General features: G+C 35.9%; 2 protein-coding genes across 5 annotated transcripts; both read right to left on the bottom strand.

Moving 5' to 3' along the window:
• Window positions 1-177: 177 nt before the first annotated feature.
• On the bottom strand, window positions 178-13,625 carry LOC111997574 (phospholipase D delta). Of its 4 annotated transcripts, XM_065774575.1 has the most exons (11): window positions 12,297-13,608; window positions 11,630-11,746; window positions 11,272-11,466; window positions 9,698-9,967; window positions 9,534-9,602; window positions 9,223-9,370; window positions 8,210-8,358; window positions 7,013-7,157; window positions 4,885-4,902; window positions 1,056-1,249; window positions 178-764 (listed from the first exon to the last, which is right to left on the bottom strand). In XM_065774575.1, exons 1-11 carry the CDS (start codon window positions 13,236-13,238, stop codon window positions 471-473), a joined length of 2,541 nt encoding a protein of 846 aa, XP_065630647.1. In that variant the 5' UTR covers window positions 13,239-13,608; the 3' UTR covers window positions 178-470. The 4 variants fall into 4 exon arrangements, with proteins under 4 accessions (XP_065630647.1, XP_065630648.1, XP_023885450.2 ...); XM_065774576.1 differs by lacking the exons at window positions 1,056-1,249; window positions 4,885-4,902 and adding an exon at window positions 6,026-6,223 and having other exon boundaries at window positions 6,972-7,157; window positions 11,272-11,481; XM_024029682.2 differs by lacking the exons at window positions 1,056-1,249; window positions 4,885-4,902 and adding an exon at window positions 6,026-6,223 and having other exon boundaries at window positions 6,972-7,157.
• A 3,861-nt stretch (window positions 13,626-17,486) lies between these two features.
• LOC111997571 (multiple organellar RNA editing factor 1, mitochondrial) lies at window positions 17,487-22,466 on the bottom strand. Its single transcript, XM_024029679.2, has 5 exons — window positions 21,921-22,466; window positions 19,621-19,718; window positions 19,478-19,543; window positions 18,488-19,290; window positions 17,487-17,818 (listed from the first exon to the last, which is right to left on the bottom strand). The coding sequence occupies exons 1-5, from the start codon at window positions 22,310-22,312 to the stop codon at window positions 17,807-17,809; spliced, it is 1,371 nt and encodes a 456-aa protein (XP_023885447.1). The 5' UTR covers window positions 22,313-22,466; the 3' UTR covers window positions 17,487-17,806.
• Window positions 22,467-22,837: the final 371 nt, after the last annotated feature.

Below are 22,837 nucleotides of genomic sequence, written 5' to 3'. Positions count from 1 at the left end.
TCCAGTTTGCTTGGTGCTAACTCCTAGGGCTTATTCTTGATTCTATTGTTGTTTAGTTGTTCCATTGAAATAGTGTGATTGTCTTACGCAACTCAGCAAAGGGACATTCTGTAGCCCCATTTCTCAATAATCAGCCAGACAGTTCAAAAGTTCCTCAAACTATAATTTTACCAAAAAAAAAAAAAAGGCCTCATTGTCCTTTTATGGACTGCACAAATATATATTTTACATGTTAAAACCATCCCACGAATCAGCCTTTCCAAAAACAATTTGTGGTAAGGCTACGTATCAATCATCGTTCCCATAACTATAGAAGTGGAGTTTTGTGCATTAGGAATGAAAAGTTAAAACCAACAGCATTGTAGATCAAAATTTGATCATCATCCCTCTCTATTCTGAGTGCATGGGGGTATTTAGAATTATTCAAACTTATACGTCATTGACTTCATTTCCAGTCTTAAATTAACTAGTTAAGTGGTTAATACATCTGGAAGAGTGGTGGGGGCTCCAAGTATTTTACCACCAACATCAGGGAAGGATTCATAACCACTCAATGAACTGATGTTTCCGTCTCTGCTGACCTGAATTGGATACAACATTAAATTTCCCTTCATCTCCTTCTCCTCCTCAGCCACAAATGCTTCCCAATTATATGAGGCGATTTTATTGACATGCCTAACACATTCAATGCTTTGTGGTTCACGAAAAGTATCCTCAAGTTCGCAAAGGTGTTCAGCCCATAGAGACATTCGATAGCCATATACCTGCATCCAATTGAAGTTGTTGCAATGGATAAATATGAAGAGACATACATGCATGTGACTAGAACTATGATAAAAATGGAGATTGTTAGAATACAGTAGCCCCAAGATTAGCTGTCTAGATTTAGTGTATCAATACACTAAATTACCCTTGTACTATTGTACTTCAGTACTTTCTCTTATTCATTCACTAAACAATTTATTTCAGCATCAGAAACTGCTAAAAGAAATAAGAAATAATTAGAGGTAAGACTAAATAAATTATCAGGTGAAAAGAAAAGTTGAAGTTTCAACCTGGCCATGTGGATGAGAATTCTTTCCTGCCCATGTGTAGTTTGGTTGGTAAGCACCCATAGCAATTTCTGTGTCCCTGGAACCATCCAGGGATCTCTGGTTAATGTTTGCAGATCCCATGATTATATATTCATCATCAACTATCATCCCTTTAGCATGTACGTAAATCATAAAACGGCCAAACTTTTGAGCCGCTGCCTGTTAAGGAAGAAAAAGAATACATTTCTACAAGTTATCATGTGTGTACAAGCAGTCTCATAACCGAATATACATTTTGGTAAGGACAATGCTAAAGTTACCATCACTTTTACTACAAAAACCTAACAAACTGCCATGACAATGAATGTGATTGGTGTCATATCAAAAATAAAATAAATAAATTCCTTAATTACATTTTTGTTTTGTGTTTAAAAGTTGACATGTTAGTTTGTAAGGCCTATGTAGTAAAATTGTAGTATTCCTAGAACATATTAGTAATTATTTTCATCTGTCATCAGCATAGCAGGATAGTGTTCATACACACAAAAAGGAAAGCAAATTTTTTTTTTTTTTTGAGAAACAAAAAAAGGAAAGCATTGGTTGTGCAACTATATTCAGGCTAGACATCAAAATTGAATTTGAAAAAGAACATATAACTGATCAAGAAAAAGACCGAAAAACAAAACAGGGTTGAATAAAATTTTAGTGTTATTCACCAACACATCCCAGTATATTACTAATTTACCTTATCATACCAATGAACTTATAATAAAATAGTAAATCACTGATATACTTCAGACCACTGCACTACTGTTTATCCAACCACGTACATTTACTTTTCATGGCTAAGTGAGTCGTGACCTACTTTTTGAAATAAAAGCCATCAGAAGATGTTTAAAGTTTAAAGTGTGATATGAAAAGCAATAGCAACCTTATTAGTAGTATGCCAAATAAATAAATAGCATACCAATGCACGGTTTTCAGTTTGTTGATTCCTCTGAGATGGACTGCTGGAAGATGAACTTCTGGAAGATGCTTCACGCTTACCAAGACAGTAAAAATTCAAATAATCCCGTGGATGATAATGATCAGAAAGGCCTGCTTTTTCAAGGGCCTGTGCAACAATCTTGTACATCATTGCCATTGTTTGTCCCTGCACTCATTTGAATTTGACTAGAAATCATATATAGGTGTTTAGTATCATAGTCTGTCAGCATGATATCTAAAAGTATTCATCACCATTAAGTTAATGATGACGATGTGGAGGAAAAATAAAATAAAATACAGATCAAAGATAATTATCATATCTGAAAGACCGAAACACCAATAAAAATCGCTATCTCTTACCCTCTGTCTCTTTCTACATTTTATAGGTTGATGAAAGCCATACGTTAACAGGTCAGTGGACATATTGAGGTTAAAAATGCACACATTAATCATTAGCTCTTTTCAAGTCATAAACTCGGCAATAGAAATGAGTGATAAGGATGAGACTAACAAATTGTTGGGCTCAGATCAGTATTCCAAGTTTTGTGAAGAAGAAGATGCAAAGCATTAGGTGACACTAAGTTATACTTTACCGGATAGAAGATGATTCTCTAAGACTCTTTTAAGTGCTCAATTCTCATTTCATTTTACTTTGAAAATAAAATGTTTCAGCTTTACTTTCCAAAAAAAAAACTCAGCAATAGCATCTTCCCCAATCAAAAATTTGCAATTCAATATTATAAAATATCTGCAACCAACCCAAAGAAGCATTAGGCAAATTTTGAAGCTATTCTTTTGGGTGAATCTTCAGTCAGACTAGAAGGTTGGATAATTTGTGGATAAACGTAAGGGTTAAAACCACAGTTGAGGTCACTTGAACTGAGGTAGGCTTTTTAGGTTTTTGTACTTTTGAATTTGCTCAAGAGTAAGATTTCTAAGTCAACCTCCAAAGTTGTCAGTGATAATGGCAGGAGCTCAAGCCATACCATCTCACCATCATACCAAGATGGCGCAACAACAGATATATAACTAATTTATGGAAAAACCAATCTTGGATGTTCATCATATCCTAAGTAATCTATACGGAAAGGATAAAGCAACAAACAGCCACACTAACTGTAAAAAGGTCCCCCCCCCCCTCCTGGGCACGCGGTTAAACAGAGAAGTCAATGTGCAGATTTGCTGTTACAAGTCACACAAATGATAGATTGGTCTAACCTGCCAGAATAAAATTTCCTGCACAGAAGCACTAGTTGGGACACCCTCTGGCCACAATGGTATCACTATATATACAGCAAAGCTTTCATTTGCACTGATTTTGCTGGCAATTTTCAAGGCCAATTCCATAGGTATCAAGTTGTCTGCACCTGTGTATATAATTAAAATCTGAAAGGCATGGTTGTGTCTATATATATATGCATTTATATATATATATATATATTAGTATTGCATATACATAGATAAAGCAAATTGAAATGGACAATTTTATGGCCATCGAAATAAAAGTGATAGATGCTAAGAGGCATTCAGGTATAGTGTCAGAAAAAAAGCAAGCAATATACGAAGTCATCCTCATGTTGAAATAGAGAAAGAATCAGGAAAAATAAAAACAAGGAAAAAAACCTAACAAAATAATATTGGATTGTCAAACCTCCTTATTTGTTAATAATCAACCTAGAAGCAGACATAGATAGATTAATGATGAGCTATTGCAGACATTACTGATGCAATTTGGATTCATATTATCCATTTCAGCTAATAGATAATGGAATATACAAATAGTTACCTACATACATAAGCATACATGTATTCCATAAGTATTTCAACTTTGAGTAGATTGCAGTAAAAATATCTCATTGTATATTTATTGTTCTGAAAGAAATGGGACCTATGTAGCCATTAGCCAATCAAGGAACTAATAGTTGATAGTATTGTTTGCACACAAGTCCAAATCTCACAGGACCAAGAACCAACAAACATGACAGTGTTGAGGACAGTTATATGTATGTATAATCAATCCAATCAGTTTCACAATCTTATTTGATGGGATCATAAGGCTGAAATACATAATCAGACTTCAAGGTAAACCACAATATTAATAAAATTCAAAATGTTATTCATCAGATCAAAATTTGGGTATTAAAAAATGTCGAAATAATGCATCAAGAAGGAAGTTAGTAATTAGAATTATCAAGATGATGAAAACATTGAAGACCCGGTGCTCAATATACCTGCATTTTTGTATGAGGGCCAATAATATGATGACCCAAGAAAATACTGGTTCTCTATGTATATAAAATGTTGGGCTGATCTTATTGCTTTCACATATGCAGTATGGATGCTCTTATCTACTTTCAAGTTCTTTGCACAGACAAGTTTCTGCAAGAAAACAAGAGACAGAAGTGCAATTAACTAACAAAGATTTTTCCCTTTTCTTTTCAGTTTCACTTTGAAGCAACTTAAATGTTAACTTGGTTGAAAATAATTTATAGCTATTGAACTCCATATGCCATAAGTAGCATCAAATAAGCCTGGTTCTAACCTGGGCCTCAGCTTCGTGAACACCCTTTGGAAATCCCTTCACAGACCCTGAATCAATGGATCGGAATACCTATCAAGGAGAAGTAACAGTACTCACAACTTATGCAGGATCTCATATTAGAGGGGCTGGTGCAAATAAGTAATTTGAAACATTGTCCTCCCTACCTGCACATGCCAATTCTCAGGGTCTTTTTCGTCACTAACACGGACATTATGATCACCACCAGGACCAGAAGAGGGAGTGACCATCCATGAGAGCCGGTCTATCTTTATTAAAGAATCGTCATGCCATTTAGTCACCTTTTTGAGCCTGAAGTCGCGCCATTTTGTTTTCCTCCATCTTTGTTCAAAATTTGTCAATATATCATATGCAGCAGGACCCTCAATTTTACAATGTAAATCATGCCATGGTTGCCTTGGGCCATTAACACAAGACTGTAAATATTGCCAGAAATTCAGATGACAAACTATATATTGCATATTGGACACTACTTTTTAAAGCTATGATCTACAATTTTGGTCCTCATGAAAAAAAAAAAAAAAATCATGACAGTATATAAAATTTGATTTCTAAAATGTGCATGTTGGCAGCAAATCATTAGCAGAAAAAAGGGATTCTGTTTACACATCCATACATACATTACATTTTTTCACATAAAGAGAAGATGATACAAAGAATAACCACAATACAGTTCCACTAGCTCAATTTGACTCACAGAGTTACTATTTTGGATACATAGGCTGGCATCTAGCACCACTGCCATCAGCCATGTTCTTAAGCATTCACAAAATACCAGTAGACTAGGAGACAACACACTCTTGCAAAACTGGATATATAACTGAAACTCAGCTAAATGATGACAATCAGCATATCAACCAATTGTGAAGCTCCTGATCCATGTTCTAAATTTTTACTTGTAAAGTAAGAATTATTTATTAATTAAGTGCCTTAAGAGTAGCCTGTTCATTGTTTCAAAGCTATAAATAAATTTTTTAATATTCACAATGATAAATTATCAATTGTGCCAAAAGATTAAAACTGCTAGAAAAATGTGAATTTAATCCTTTAACCATAATTCTAACAATACCCCTCATGTGTGGGATTAAACTCCCCATTAATAAGAGGTGGGGGGGGGGGGGGGGGCCAACATGTGGGATTTTTAACTTTGAAATGGGNTCCAATTGAAGTTGTTGCAATGGATAAATATGAAGAGACATACATGCATGTGACTAGAACTATGATAAAAATGGAGATTGTTAGAATACAGTAGCCCCAAGATTAGCTGTCTAGATTTAGTGTATCAATACACTAAATTACCCTTGTACTATTGTACTTCAGTACTTTCTCTTATTCATTCACTAAACAATTTATTTCAGCATCAGAAACTGCTAAAAGAAATAAGAAATAATTAGAGGTAAGACTAAATAAATTATCAGGTGAAAAGAAAAGTTGAAGTTTCAACCTGGCCATGTGGATGAGAATTCTTTCCTGCCCATGTGTAGTTTGGTTGGTAAGCACCCATAGCAATTTCTGTGTCCCTGGAACCATCCAGGGATCTCTGGTTAATGTTTGCAGATCCCATGATTATATATTCATCATCAACTATCATCCCTTTAGCATGTACGTAAATCATAAAACGGCCAAACTTTTGAGCCGCTGCCTGTTAAGGAAGAAAAAGAATACATTTCTACAAGTTATCATGTGTGTACAAGCAGTCTCATAACCGAATATACATTTTGGTAAGGACAATGCTAAAGTTACCATCACTTTTACTACAAAAACCTAACAAACTGCCATGACAATGAATGTGATTGGTGTCATATCAAAAATAAAATAAATAAATTCCTTAATTACATTTTTGTTTTGTGTTTAAAAGTTGACATGTTAGTTTGTAAGGCCTATGTAGTAAAATTGTAGTATTCCTAGAACATATTAGTAATTATTTTCATCTGTCATCAGCATAGCAGGATAGTGTTCATACACACAAAAAGGAAAGCAAATTTTTTTTTTTTTTTGAGAAACAAAAAAAGGAAAGCATTGGTTGTGCAACTATATTCAGGCTAGACATCAAAATTGAATTTGAAAAAGAACATATAACTGATCAAGAAAAAGACCGAAAAACAAAACAGGGTTGAATAAAATTTTAGTGTTATTCACCAACACATCCCAGTATATTACTAATTTACCTTATCATACCAATGAACTTATAATAAAATAGTAAATCACTGATATACTTCAGACCACTGCACTACTGTTTATCCAACCACGTACATTTACTTTTCATGGCTAAGTGAGTCGTGACCTACTTTTTGAAATAAAAGCCATCAGAAGATGTTTAAAGTTTAAAGTGTGATATGAAAAGCAATAGCAACCTTATTAGTAGTATGCCAAATAAATAAATAGCATACCAATGCACGGTTTTCAGTTTGTTGATTCCTCTGAGATGGACTGCTGGAAGATGAACTTCTGGAAGATGCTTCACGCTTACCAAGACAGTAAAAATTCAAATAATCCCGTGGATGATAATGATCAGAAAGGCCTGCTTTTTCAAGGGCCTGTGCAACAATCTTGTACATCATTGCCATTGTTTGTCCCTGCACTCATTTGAATTTGACTAGAAATCATATATAGGTGTTTAGTATCATAGTCTGTCAGCATGATATCTAAAAGTATTCATCACCATTAAGTTAATGATGACGATGTGGAGGAAAAATAAAATAAAATACAGATCAAAGATAATTATCATATCTGAAAGACCGAAACACCAATAAAAATCGCTATCTCTTACCCTCTGTCTCTTTCTACATTTTATAGGTTGATGAAAGCCATACGTTAACAGGTCAGTGGACATATTGAGGTTAAAAATGCACACATTAATCATTAGCTCTTTTCAAGTCATAAACTCGGCAATAGAAATGAGTGATAAGGATGAGACTAACAAATTGTTGGGCTCAGATCAGTATTCCAAGTTTTGTGAAGAAGAAGATGCAAAGCATTAGGTGACACTAAGTTATACTTTACCGGATAGAAGATGATTCTCTAAGACTCTTTTAAGTGCTCAATTCTCATTTCATTTTACTTTGAAAATAAAATGTTTCAGCTTTACTTTCCAAAAAAAAAACTCAGCAATAGCATCTTCCCCAATCAAAAATTTGCAATTCAATATTATAAAATATCTGCAACCAACCCAAAGAAGCATTAGGCAAATTTTGAAGCTATTCTTTTGGGTGAATCTTCAGTCAGACTAGAAGGTTGGATAATTTGTGGATAAACGTAAGGGTTAAAACCACAGTTGAGGTCACTTGAACTGAGGTAGGCTTTTTAGGTTTTTGTACTTTTGAATTTGCTCAAGAGTAAGATTTCTAAGTCAACCTCCAAAGTTGTCAGTGATAATGGCAGGAGCTCAAGCCATACCATCTCACCATCATACCAAGATGGCGCAACAACAGATATATAACTAATTTATGGAAAAACCAATCTTGGATGTTCATCATATCCTAAGTAATCTATACAGAAAGGATAAAGCAACAAACAGCCACACTAACTGTAAAAAGGTCCCCCCCCCCCTCCTGGGCACGCGGTTAAACAGAGAAGTCAATGTGCAGATTTGCTGTTACAAGTCACACAAATGATAGATTGGTCTAACCTGCCAGAATAAAATTTCCTGCACAGAAGCACTAGTTGGGACACCCTCTGGCCACAATGGTATCACTATATATACAGCAAAGCTTTCATTTGCACTGATTTTGCTGGCAATTTTCAAGGCCAATTCCATAGGTATCAAGTTGTCTGCACCTGTGTATATAATTAAAATCTGAAAGGCATGGTTGTGTCTATATATATATGCATTTATATATATATATATATATTAGTATTGCATATACATAGATAAAGCAAATTGAAATGGACAATTTTATGGCCATCGAAATAAAAGTGATAGATGCTAAGAGGCATTCAGGTATAGTGTCAGAAAAAAAGCAAGCAATATACGAAGTCATCCTCATGTTGAAATAGAGAAAGAATCAGGAAAAATAAAAACAAGGAAAAAAACCTAACAAAATAATATTGGATTGTCAAACCTCCTTATTTGTTAATAATCAACCTAGAAGCAGACATAGATAGATTAATGATGAGCTATTGCAGACATTACTGATGCAATTTGGATTCATATTATCCATTTCAGCTAATAGATAATGGAATATACAAATAGTTACCTACATACATAAGCATACATGTATTCCATAAGTATTTCAACTTTGAGTAGATTGCAGTAAAAATATCTCATTGTATATTTATTGTTCTGAAAGAAATGGGACCTATGTAGCCATTAGCCAATCAAGGAACTAATAGTTGATAGTATTGTTTGCACACAAGTCCAAATCTCACAGGACCAAGAACCAACAAACATGACAGTGTTGAGGACAGTTATATGTATGTATAATCAATCCAATCAGTTTCACAATCTTATTTGATGGGATCATAAGGCTGAAATACATAATCAGACTTCAAGGTAAACCACAATATTAATAAAATTCAAAATGTTATTCATCAGATCAAAATTTGGGTATTAAAAAATGTCGAAATAATGCATCAAGAAGGAAGTTAGTAATTAGAATTATCAAGATGATGAAAACATTGAAGACCCGGTGCTCAATATACCTGCATTTTTGTATGAGGGCCAATAATATGATGACCCAAGAAAATACTGGTTCTCTATGTATATAAAATGTTGGGCTGATCTTATTGCTTTCACATATGCAGTATGGATGCTCTTATCTACTTTCAAGTTCTTTGCACAGACAAGTTTCTGCAAGAAAACAAGAGACAGAAGTGCAATTAACTAACAAAGATTTTTCCCTTTTCTTTTCAGTTTCACTTTGAAGCAACTTAAATGTTAACTTGGTTGAAAATAATTTATAGCTATTGAACTCCATATGCCATAAGTAGCATCAAATAAGCCTGGTTCTAACCTGGGCCTCAGCTTCGTGAACACCCTTTGGAAATCCCTTCACAGACCCTGAATCAATGGATCGGAATACCTATCAAGGAGAAGTAACAGTACTCACAACTTATGCAGGATCTCATATTAGAGGGGCTGGTGCAAATAAGTAATTTGAAACATTGTCCTCCCTACCTGCACATGCCAATTCTCAGGGTCTTTTTCGTCACTAACACGGACATTATGATCACCACCAGGACCAGAAGAGGGAGTGACCATCCATGAGAGCCGGTCTATCTTTATTAAAGAATCGTCATGCCATTTAGTCACCTTTTTGAGCCTGAAGTCGCGCCATTTTGTTTTCCTCCATCTTTGTTCAAAATTTGTCAATATATCATATGCAGCAGGACCCTCAATTTTACAATGTAAATCATGCCATGGTTGCCTTGGGCCATTAACACAAGACTGTAAATATTGCCAGAAATTCAGATGACAAACTATATATTGCATATTGGACACTACTTTTTAAAGCTATGATCTACAATTTTGGTCCTCATGAAAAAAAAAAAAAAAATCATGACAGTATATAAAATTTGATTTCTAAAATGTGCATGTTGGCAGCAAATCATTAGCAGAAAAAAGGGATTCTGTTTACACATCCATACATACATTACATTTTTTCACATAAAGAGAAGATGATACAAAGAATAACCACAATACAGTTCCACTAGCTCAATTTGACTCACAGAGTTACTATTTTGGATACATAGGCTGGCATCTAGCACCACTGCCATCAGCCATGTTCTTAAGCATTCACAAAATACCAGTAGACTAGGAGACAACACACTCTTGCAAAACTGGATATATAACTGAAACTCAGCTAAATGATGACAATCAGCATATCAACCAATTGTGAAGCTCCTGATCCATGTTCTAAATTTTTACTTGTAAAGTAAGAATTATTTATTAATTAAGTGCCTTAAGAGTAGCCTGTTCATTGTTTCAAAGCTATAAATAAATTTTTTAATATTCACAATGATAAATTATCAATTGTGCCAAAAGATTAAAACTGCTAGAAAAATGTGAATTTAATCCTTTAACCATAATTCTAACAATACCCCTCATGTGTGGGATTAAACTCCCCATTAATAAGAGGTGGGGGGGGGGGGGGGTCCAACATGTGAGATTTTTAACTTTGAAATGGGAGGTAGAGTGGAGACAAGATTTGAACTTGGGACACCTACTCTAACACAATGATAAATTACTGATAGTCTCAAAAGCTTAAGTCGTTTAGAAATGGTGAATTTCATTATTTAACCATAATTTTAACACCCAAGAATCTAATTAGACATCCTTTCTCTTGTTTCCTCTATTGTCCTAGCACTCTTCCTCTCCTTTCTAAATTCAATCTTTGCCTCATTGTCACATGGCAACAAAGTTGCTAGAGAAATGCTAATCTCTATGGCACTTGAACTTAGGATAATGCTGGCTTTTTTTCTTTTGGCTAAAAAAAATTAATAGAGGGAGATGAGTGGTTGAAGCTCATAAATTTAAGCCTCAAGCTGACCCCTAAAGGAGTATGTCAACTCTTAGGGTGGCTTAGGCACTTTTAAGATATCATCCTTCCTTACTCCTTACAACTCCCATTTTTGAGCAGTATCGAGATCATTTATATTTACAGTGCTGGCATCATTCAAATATAAATTACCATGAATTAGATATTAAATCAGCTATATGAAGAGTTTCAAAGATACATACTATCCACTTACTGGAAATGTGGGATTATGAAAATCATTTTTAAAGACAGTGTCAAGATCACCAAAAAGCCTGTGCTCAGGAGTGTCATATCTGCCATCACACAAATCCAGACCGCCAATAAAAGCAGTTATTTTTCTGTTGTTTCCAGAAGCTTGAGTGTCAAGAACTACGCACTTCTGATGATGCGTGAATAGGGTTCCCACCACCTGGACTAGAAGATTCTATTCAAATCAGTGAATGAAATTGTATAATAGAATGGAATATATGACTGATAATCAACATATTGTCATTCACTGATTATGCCAGAGATGGGTCAAAGTAGCAATTAAATTATGACATAGTTAAATTTCATAAACAGAAGTTCCATACCTGTTGCTTGAAAATACTAAGCTTATTGCTTGCATAACGAGGAGTAAGCACACAATGGACACTGGAGTGTTTGAAAAATTTTTTAGTTTCTTCATCATGGGTCTGCATGACACCTTCCTGCATTCAGGCCTGTCATTAATCAAGGTGCATTGAGTATAAAAATGGTTATGCATCCATGAGCATGTTTAGCAACTTCTTGAAGGAAGAAGGGTATCTGATATCCTGTAAATCAACCTTTTTTGTATCTCATGAGGGCATCTGTTATCCTGTAAATTAACTTTTTTTTTTTTTGTATCTCATGTGCCTTTTCTGAGAGAATAAAATGCATCTATTGAACTTCAAAACATTACTCCATCTAAAAGTCGACTTTACTAGCTTTCCAGCAGAATCTTTCTTTTCTTTGCTTATTTTAATTTCCTTTTTTTTTTTTGGGGGGGGGGGGGGTGGGGAGAGAGAGGAGGGTGGAGGGAGGGAAATGAGTGATTATCTTAAGAATCACCGAAACACATATTGCTTGATGCATAAGAAGAAACATCATGATTTACTCGACGTGGGAGATTAATTTCCATACACACCACTGGGTATTAAAGAATATAATGAATGCTTTTCAACATGTAATAAGAGACTTAATATGAACTATTGTTCACTGGGGGTGAATAAGCATTACCGTCTTCAACAGAAATTTGTCATGTGAAGTTTTATCATCCCAAATCATCAAAATCACTCGGACCCCTTCTTGTGACTTGTATTTCAACAGGTCCCCAAGGGAAAGCTCTCCTTCGGCAGGTAACTGCTTTGATGATTCCCTCACAAGCTTCACACGATGGTATATAGACCAGCCAATGACATATATGAGGTGATGAGCTTCCAAAATTGCTTGGCATATCTCTTCCCAGCATTTACCATGCTTATAAACCTTTCCACCATCAAGTGAAATTTCAGGTAGCATACCATCAGGTACATGAGCATCTTGGTAAAGAATCACACTCCCTCCTTTGCGGAGAGGAAAGTATGAATTAGGAACTCCTCTATAATCCGGCCCAGCACCAACACCATTCTTATGTAGGGAAATCTGTTCAATTGGCCTAAAATGAACAGAAACATGCAATTCAGGATAAGGTTTCAGATAGTTCCCATAATGACCAATGATAGGGAACCAATCATTAATAACGGTTCCTGAAAGGATTTTCTCAACAGATATCTCCACTACTCCAATAAGTTCAGCCCCAAGAATATCATTATCCTTGACATGAAACTCCAATTTTACGACAGGATGAGCAACTGGAACACAAAAATGCTCATCCCACAAAGGGTTTTCAGAGTTTGCAATTACTCCAGTTTGAGCTACTGTAGCCCCTGCTAGGCAAACAGATACGTAAGGGTCACTAGTGATGCCTGTATGCTTGCCAGAATGAGTTGTAGGTAGTGCTGGCCAAGGCCCAAACACACTGAAACATTTTCTCATTCTTTCCGAAGTTAAATCCATATTTGGAAGAGATTTAGCTTCTAAAATCCACAGATTCAATTCACCATGCATAAAAACAGGTTCTTTAGAAGAGCTAACCCCATTGCATAGAGCCATATGGTCATTGTTACTATCACTACCCATTCAGACCTGTGAACTAAAAACACAATTTGTGTGTGTGTTTTCAATTTGTCATTCTGTGCTTGTTAGCAACATTTGAATTCTAGACTCATCTCACTATTGGAAATGAAAGACCTATGACATCATTGACAAGACCTAAACATCATAGGTAACCACCAAGGAGGAACAGCCCTTCCTCACATGAGAATTCATTCAGTCATATATAACCTCAAGTTTCAGAGATACATCATCTTCATTATCACAAGCAAGCAGTCAGGCAAGTTGAAGTTTGACATCCTAAAATATTTCTTCTTACATAATCACCAACAGACGCCAGTCTTAGTAAGCTTTTCCAAGAATCATTCCCCCACTGAAAAATCACAGTTAGAAACAGAAATGAGATAATGAACCAACCATTTACACAACTACATATATATGGACAAGTAGCAATGCTCTGAAAACTATTAATACATCATATGTCACTCATTATAAAAGCTATGAAAGCAATCTCTTTGATACTACAGATTTTCAAGCAATTAAGTATGTTGGCATTTCATAATGGATGGAGATAATCATTCCGTTCCTGAGAGGAGTGGCTGAAATATAATTTTCGCTTTTGAAAATTTGGTCTAAATTTAATTTTCATCCGCCAAAGTTAAAAAGTTGCAATTTTGTCCTTTGAAGATTTCTGAAGGTATTAATTTCATCCATCTGCTGTTTATAGAAATTGCATGCATGGCAAATAGATGTGGTCCATAGTCGACGATGAATTTGTTCATCATCTCGTCAGACTCAACCAACTTCTTAAACTTACCCATTCCCCAAAGATGACTAAAAGTTCTAAGAGAAGAAAAGGAGGAGTAAAATCAAGGAAATTTGAGATCGATAGAAAAAGAAGACTTACAGAAGTATGACGGTACTCTTCAGATAGTGTACAAGTCCAACCAGATTCAAATCATACGCGTCAACAATTGTAAGCGCGAAAATGATGAAATCGAGCGGTTCAAACAGGTACTTATACTCCCCCTTAGGTTCCCCAAATGTAATCGCTTGCTCATAAAAGCAAAAGATCATGCCGTTAAAAGTGGGAAACGTGGTGCCGTCAAAATTTAATGTGGGCACCCATTAAGTCTTGAAACGCTAAAAACGCGCATCGGGCAGTCAAAAAGCCGCCAGCGTTAGCACAAACCGAAGTGGGGCGACTCGTCTAGAGAGCCCGCAGGTATCAAAACCCTCCTCCCCGTCCGAGGGAACGTGCAGCAGGGTTTTGAGGGGCTATTGTGGGGCCCATGGGCCTAATAGCCTAGGCCCATCGGATAGTAGGCCCAAGGCCAACGCCGAGGAGGACTGACCAGCCAAGGCTAGGTTAGACAAAACCTCTTTTGTGACCCACGCCGAGGACCTGTTCGTCCTCGGCATTCTAAGGATAATTTTTGGAGGGGACAAGCTCAGAGCAAGCTGTCACATTCGCACTTAATGCATTCACCTAATCCCTCTGGCTGCATTAATAGGGATATAACCCCTTAGCAGGGCAACGTTGGTTAGAGTGAACCACTTGAGTACCGATAAGGCCTCTGATGGGACAGACGACCAGAAGAGAGGCAAATGGATGATCAACAGATGGACGAAGGAGATAGGAAGATGAAGACTATATAAGTAAAGCAAGTAAAGTAAAGAAGGGGGGGAAAAAAAGAAAGAGAACAAAAAGGCCTCCTCGGCCACAGGCCGAGGAGCATTCCCCCATTTGTAAAGAAACTCTTAGTCTTTTTTATAAAGAAAGTTCATGCTTGGTGATCGACGGCCAGCGCCTAAATCTTTAACCCGCTCTCTAAAAATTTATTGTTTGGGCTTGATTGGGCTGAAAACCCATTCGTACTCAGGGTCAATCCAAATTGAGTCCTTACAACAACATTTTTCAATCACAAAAAAGTCTAGGGGTGTGATGAAAAATATATATCACCTACAAATGCATAGCACTCATTACATCCCTAGATTTTTTTTTTAATTTGAAAATATAGTAATTTCAAATTATAATGGATGCAAATTATTAATTTTTACTAAAAAATAAAAATAAAAATAGAAGAGCATCTGAGCACATATGTAAGTGCATGCTCAAAGACTAATTAAAATTTAGAAGTTTTTTTAGAAGAAAGTATTAAGAGATTTGAATTTCCTCCATAACTCCATATTTACACTTTTTTTTTTTAATTGGTGCAATTTTTTTTTCCCCTAAATGGTTGTTGTAGGGACGAGGCCCAAAAACGGTATATTGGGCCTTATCTGAGAATGTTGGAATGTCCGAGGAGATACAAATAGTAGAGGGATTCCAGCTCAGTGTCTCATGAATAAGAAAGGAGTAGAAGACAGTTCGAGAAGGAATATCTCCTTGGCCAAGACGAACATCGCTTCGATACGTATTCCAGCAACGAAAATGCCCTCAATGGAGGCACCAATGTCAGAGGCATGTTACGTAAACACACGAGAAGGAAGAAGACCTAAAAAAATATCTAAGGAAATGGTGCAACTTCCGCATTAAATGCATTGCAACTACTTTTCTAGCCGCATTTATGTGGAGAAGACCCCTGAATAGTGTCTCATTGGTCACCACAACTCATAGAGAGGCCAGAGGAGATGTCTGATAAAACAAGTACTAAAGTAGCAATCCAAATTGTTGACAAGTGTAGGGTAAAGATTGTCTAAGAAGGACTATATAATAAGAGAGATCCTCCATGGGAAGGGGATCGAAAAAGTGGAGGAAGAACACTGTAGCAATCAGAATTGCACTTGTAATCAGTTCTATCGGTCTATATAAATATTGGCCTCCTTGGACAACACATTCACCTAACCTCACGTGTGTTGCCTTTGCATGATGGCCTTTCAAACCTATCATAGCCGTTGTTAGATTCACCAGTGCCTAATTCTTCGACCCACTCTCTACAAATTTATTGTATTGGGCTCATTAACCCACAATCTCATACACAATGGGCTTGGACTGTAAACCATGCCCCTACAGTTATCTATTTCATTTTAAAAAAAAAAACCCATGTCTAACTTCCCAATAAGTCGATTATTTTCTTTTCTATTTTTTTTACTTTTTATTTTTATTTTTACTTACCTCTTTGTTTTTTTATTATTCTTTTTTGGTTTATATTAGGCTCTTTTTTTTCTTTTCTTTTTTGAATTCACATTTCCCTTACTCCAACTTCCTAATATGAGATCTCAAGTTTTTTTTTTTTTCAAATCAATTCTTCTTTATTTATCTTGTGATAACAATTTGGGAAAAAGGGAGAACAATAAGGCCTCCTCGGCCACAGGCCGAGGAGCATCCCCCCATTTGTAAAGAAACTTTTAGCATTTTTTATAAGAAAAGTTCATGCATGGTGATCGACGGCCAGCACCTAAACCTGTCAACCCACTCTCTATAAATTTATTGTTTGGGCTTATTGGGCTGAAAACCCATCACTCAGGGTCAATCCAACTTGAGTCCTTACAATTATATATTTTGAAAGTCTAAATTTCATTCCAATGAAATATTATTTACTATTTGATTTATAAACTTATTTTTTATACATAATTTTATATTACAAAAACTTAAATTTAAATATTTGATCAATAACAAAACTATTGATTTTTGATCTTATGGAAATTATGTAAACATGGAATAATAGTGTATTTGTCAAAATTCGCATCCAATAAAAATATATTAAGTGAAATTGTGACCTTTAACTACAGCCATGTTTATTAGTTATTACCAAACTTTGTCCTCTATAATATCATTCTACCTCCAAATCTCTCTATAATATCATCAATCTCAAAGTGTCCACACCAAATCCCATTTAATCAAAATCCTTTTCCGAGATTATATATTAATGACATCCATAATTTGGTTTTATGATAGGATCATATTTGTCCCCCTAGAAAGAGTAAATTTGTGGCATAATAGTTTTTCTTACATGATAATCTCGCTTAAAACTGTAATCATTACAGCCTGAATTCCTTCCTAGCCGCGACAATTACATTTTCATGTTTATGAATAACATCCTTTGATTTTTAAAGCACAGCTGCATATATTCAGAGTTCGTTCACTTCAAATTCAACATTATGACCGTCTAACGTTGGTAATTGTTGTTAGTGAGGCATCATCCCACTTGATCCAGTGCTCTGACTTATTCAAGTATAAAAAAAGGGTTCAACTGAGTGAGAATTCAATTGGAGAAAAGATCTGTAAAACACTGACTATGTTTCAAAAGACAAAAATCACACACAATTGAATGGAAGCAGAAATTGAAATTTTAAAGCTTAAAAAATGAAATTTGCCAGTTCAAATGTCAACAATCAAATAAAGAGCACCAAAGAATGAAAAAGGCAGACTATTTACCATGACAAACTCAAAAGTTTCCCTTTTTTTTTAATAAGTACAATGCTAAAAAAGTTCCTAAACAATTTTTTTAAAGTAAAAATTATTTTCCAATTCAAAAGAAATACAAAAGTTCCTAAGCATTTTCTCCTTGCTCACGAGAATGAAGGAGAGAAACATATCTTCTTTACAGATACCTTCTCATCTTAGTCTCGAATAACCATCCGTGGTGTTTTCAATATCGCCCCTGCAGAAACCAATAATCACATTATGAATTATGAGGGAAGGCTAAACTGAAATGGGGTCAGTGAGTTGGAGTAGGCATAAGAGAGGTAAAAATTCCCTATACTTTCAGTCTTCAAAAGATTATCTCTAATGAATTATGAGGGCTTCTACCAGAGGTCCAAAATCCGGAGTAGAAGGTAAATTCTGCATTGAAAAATCAGGCAATACGTTTCTAAACTTTTATGCTCTTATTTGCTTGCATGGAACAATTCATGAGTCATATAAGTTCATTGTCTAAAAACTACTATTAATACTCTCACTGAGATGTCTTTTTGTGTATGAATACCTTTTTTATTTTTTTGGATAAATTCCTTTTTGTGTATGAATACTTTTAATCCAATAAAGTGCTCCTTTGTACATGGGCAATACATCTCACATACAACAGGATATCTGAAATACTCTCATTTTCATAGCACAACTTTCCACTTCAAAAGGAATAGTTCCACATCAGAGCCTGTAAGGGCAGGATTTAGGGGCTTTAAGAAAGGCCACTCTCAGTAGCCCACATTTTCCACAAAAAGGGAAATGCGTTATATGGAAATTTTATCATGTTTTCCAGCTCATCATCGGATTCTAAAGGTACTCTACAGGTCAAAGGTTCACATTAGTTACTAAAAGGGGAATGTCTTACTTGGTCACTTCCCGTTTGTCCCATTGGTGCATAGGTCCTTTGCTCTCCTTGCCAGTTCCTCTGTTCACCTTGTGAGAACCTTTGACCTTCTCCAGGCCCTGGGTAACTCTGCCCATAGCCAGAACTTGCTCCCTGCTTATAAGCTCCATCAGTTCCTTGGCCTTGATATCCACCTGCTCCTTGCCCATAAGGTCCACCCTGTGGAGGACCATAATTCCTATTCTCTCCCATAAAATTCTCCTTCGCAGGAGGCACATAAGCACTCTGATTTCCTTGAGGGAAGTCTCTACGTTCTTGGGGATGATAATTTCCCTGCCCTTGGTTGTAGTTGCTGTGTTGTGAAGGCATTGGATCTCCCCTCCCAGACTGGTGACTGCCCATTCCTCCAGGGGCATAATTCATGTTGTTCATGGGCATAGGATCTCTTCTTTCTCCTTGTCCCGGTGGGCCATAATTCTGCCGTGGTGCTTGTCCTGGAGGGCCATAATTCTGCTGTGGTGCTTGTCCTGGAGGGCCATAATTCTGCCGTGGTGCTGGTCCTGGAGGGCCATAATTCTGCTGTGGTGCTTGTCCGGGTGGGCCATAATTCTGCTGTGGTGCTTGTCCTGGAGGGCCATAATTCTGCTGCGGTGAATAATTTTGTGGAGCGCCACGGTTCCTTCCATCTCCTGCCTGGTAGTCAAATGATGGTCTTGATTGATTATACGTTGTTTGGTTATTTCTTCGATCACGTGGTCTCCCTTGCCTTCCATACTGAACTGGTGGTGGCCTAGGTATAATTGTACCATTAATGTATTTATCTCCTGATAAGTATAGTGTGTTAGTCTAAGCTGAAAATTGAAATGCCCAACATGGAAGGAAGGTCCAACTCATTATTTTAACAAACAAAAGTAAAAAAATATTCACCATAACATAACAGGACAAATCAAATTACAAGATGAACTGCAAGTATTCTCTAACTAAAAATTTCAATTAAAATAAAAAAATTACCTCCATACTCCTTGTTTGCTGGATCTATGTAAGAATCTGGCAATACAAAGGTAACTCCAGGTAAAGCTGTTTCAAACAAAATGGAAAGTCAGCATCTAGGCCAAATGCCATTTTTATTTGTGATCAACACTACAAACAGTTACCTTCAAATTTTTTAGACTCCTCTTCTGTCATCAAAACTTGAAAGCCAACATATGTTGTTGTGCTACAAGCATAAATTTTCGTTTTTGCCTCCTCCACACTGAAACCGTAAAAGAATAAGACAAGCAACAAGCATCAGCAAAAACAAAATCCACATGATCATTGCAAGCCACAAAGCTCCAAAACTTAAAGGTACCTTGATGTACCAAACACTGGAAATGTCCAGCAGGAAACTAGTAGAGCTTTTAACATAAAGCCATTCATCAAATTAATCATAAAAAGAACATTATAGCTTATTCTCCTGTGGTACGAAAACTATATACAAATATGTATGAAAAGTAGTGATGTAGAACAGAGTAGAGCCTATCATACATATGGTCAGCGGGATGCCTTCAAGATTAGATATTGCTGAAGATTTCAGAACTGAGCAATGTTAGTAAACTAGACAGAAAAGATAGAAAAATCAACACAAAGATCTACATGGTTTGGCAATGTGAATGCATTTTGGTTGAGAATTAAACTATGTGAAAAGGACAAAGTTTTCCTCCAAACCGATTTGGAAGAATCTGGCAATTCATAACAGCATCACATGACTCCTTAAATTATTTAAAGTCACATGAATCGCCACATATTGTGTGGAAGAAATTTTCCTCCAAATGGGTTTGGAAGTAAACTCTGTCCATGTGAAAAATAAGGGCTTACAGCAAATTCATACTAGCCTAGAAACCCTTGCCCAATGCATGGAATTTCCCAATATACTCTTACACACCCAACATTTTTTTTTGTTGAGTACTCCCAACCTATATTTTTAATAAGTAAAGGGATTTATTAATAAAATAGGTTACACAAGCTCAAAATGATGAGCACTTTGTAACCTAAATGAGTTTCAAAACATACGCAAAAAATAGAAGTGATTCTCTGAAATCTATAACAGTATTTGTATGACCCCATGCACGGGACCAATCAAATAGAATATGCATTACCAAAGAAATCCCCAAACATAACAAACTTAAACAAATCCACATTCTAAACTAAAGAAAAACTTTTTTTTTTCATATTCATAATAATTAATCCTTTGCTAAAACAAGCATCTATAACCACACAAAATACAAGGAGGTTCAAAGGGTGTTGTAATTTGGAGCTTTTTAGGAGAAAGCTCTACAATTTACCATTCATGCCTGATAAAGATAGAAACTTTAAAGCAAAATTCACTATAATTTGCCAAACGCTCAAAACACTAAAAAAAACTTTTTGATTAAATCTCTATATTGTGATTTTTTGGACCTTATGAGTGTTCTTTTATAATTCTTTTACGGGTGCTCACATTTGAGCAATCCTTCTTTCTTAAAGGGATTTATTAATAAAATAGGTTACACAAGCTCAAAATGATGAGCACTTTGTAACCTAAATGAGTTTCAAAACATACGCAAAAAATAGAAGTGATTCTCTGAAATCTATAACAGTATTTGTATGACCCCATGCACGGGACCAATCAAATAGAATATGCATTACCAAAGAAATCCCCAAACATAACAAACTTAAACAAATCCACATTCTAAACTAAAGAAAAACTTTTTTTTTTCATATTCATAATAATTAATCCTTTGCTAAAACAAGCATCTATAACCACACAAAATACAAGGAGGTTCAAAGGGTGTTGTAATTTGGAGCTTTTTAGGAGAAAGCTCTACAATTTACCATTCATGCCTGATAAAGATAGAAACTTTAAAGCAAAATTCACTATAATTTGCCAAACGCTCAAAACACTAAAAAAAACTTTTTGATTAAATCTCTATATTGTGATTTTTTGGACCTTATGAGTGTTCTTTTATAATTCTTTTACGGGTGCTCACATTTGAGCAATCCTTCTTTCTTATTAGGGTTCATTTGGTTAGGCATTTTGGGAGATTAAAAGAGCGTTTTTGAAACCCAAAACTCTGTTTTGCAACCACAACTCCTCATAGCTTTTTTATTATAAAAGGTCCTTTTAAACTCAAAACACAGTTTTCTAACAACTCATACAAACACACCCTAAATTTTACTCTTATGATAAAAAAGAAGAAAAAAAATGCAAATAAGCAATAAGCAAATAAAAATTTCACTCTTATTGCAAAAGCTTTACAACTAAAAGCTCTAATTCCTACAGCAACGCCAAATGGGTACTTTAATTTAACAAAGTTTCAGCAAATAAGAAAATAAGTTTTCAGCAAAAATGCAATAAGCAATAAGCAATAAGCAAAGCATACAAAAACAGCGAAGTTCAGAGAGTGCAAAACTACAAGTCGTTTAGAGAGAGAGAGACCTGATATTGAGGCCTTTGGCGCAGGTCTCCTCGTAGGCACGGACCATTTCCTCAGGCGAGAGCCTATTCTCCTTACCGAAATCCATGACGATTAGCCAGTGGTTGTAATCGCAGCCTTCGAAGAGTATCGTATCGGGTCCGATCTCTTCGTTGCTGTTGGGGTTGTAGGTCGAGCGAGACGAGTAGAGCGCGATGGCAGACGATCTGAACGGCTGGAGTTTAGCGAGGAGATTGGAGGAGGACGTGGCGGTGGCGGTGGCGGCGGAGGAAGTGGGGCCGCGGAGGAGAGGAGTGGAGGTGGAGGTGGAGGTGGAGATTGAGGGGAGAGAGCGGTGGAGAGTGGAGAGAGAAGTTAGGGTTCGGCGGAGGCGGAGAGAGTACAACAACGCCATTGCTGGTGGCTGTAGTGCTGTTCGGAGTTGTACCTTTGTGGGGAGGTAGGGTTTTAAGGGTTTTGTGGAGTGTTCTAGAGAAAAGAGAAATAAAGGGTTGAGGGAGTGAGTAGTACTAGTGAGGGCCTGAGAGAGAGAACTGAACTAGTATTTCTTTTTCTCTATTTCTTTTTCTAGAAAGTTTTACATTTGTTTTTTAGATATGTGCCTAAACTTTCTACAACATTTTTTTTTAATAAATTGTGGTGGATTATGGTCTAATATTTTATTTAATTTTATTTGACATATAAGGGATGTACACCTCAGTTATTATAAAAATGTTGTGACTATTTGTTGGGTATTTAGAATAACTCCTCTTTTTCTTCTTCTTCTTCCCTTGATATCTAATTACAAAAACAAGAATTAAAACTATTCTTCCCTTAATATCTAATTACAAAAATAGAGTCCAAAGATTAGAGGGCTTTTCTAATGACATTGAATTAGGTTGTGAATTTGTTGTGAAATTAATACAAATGTCTAATAGTG

Source organism: Quercus suber, unplaced genomic scaffold (assembly GCF_002906115.3).
Source record: "Quercus suber isolate HL8 unplaced genomic scaffold, Cork oak 2.0 scaffold_94, whole genome shotgun sequence".
NCBI classification, from domain to species: Eukaryota; Viridiplantae; Streptophyta; class Magnoliopsida; order Fagales; family Fagaceae; genus Quercus; species Quercus suber.
The sequence above is the reverse complement of the archived record's forward strand: the minus strand, read 5'-3'. Positions and strand labels throughout refer to the sequence as shown.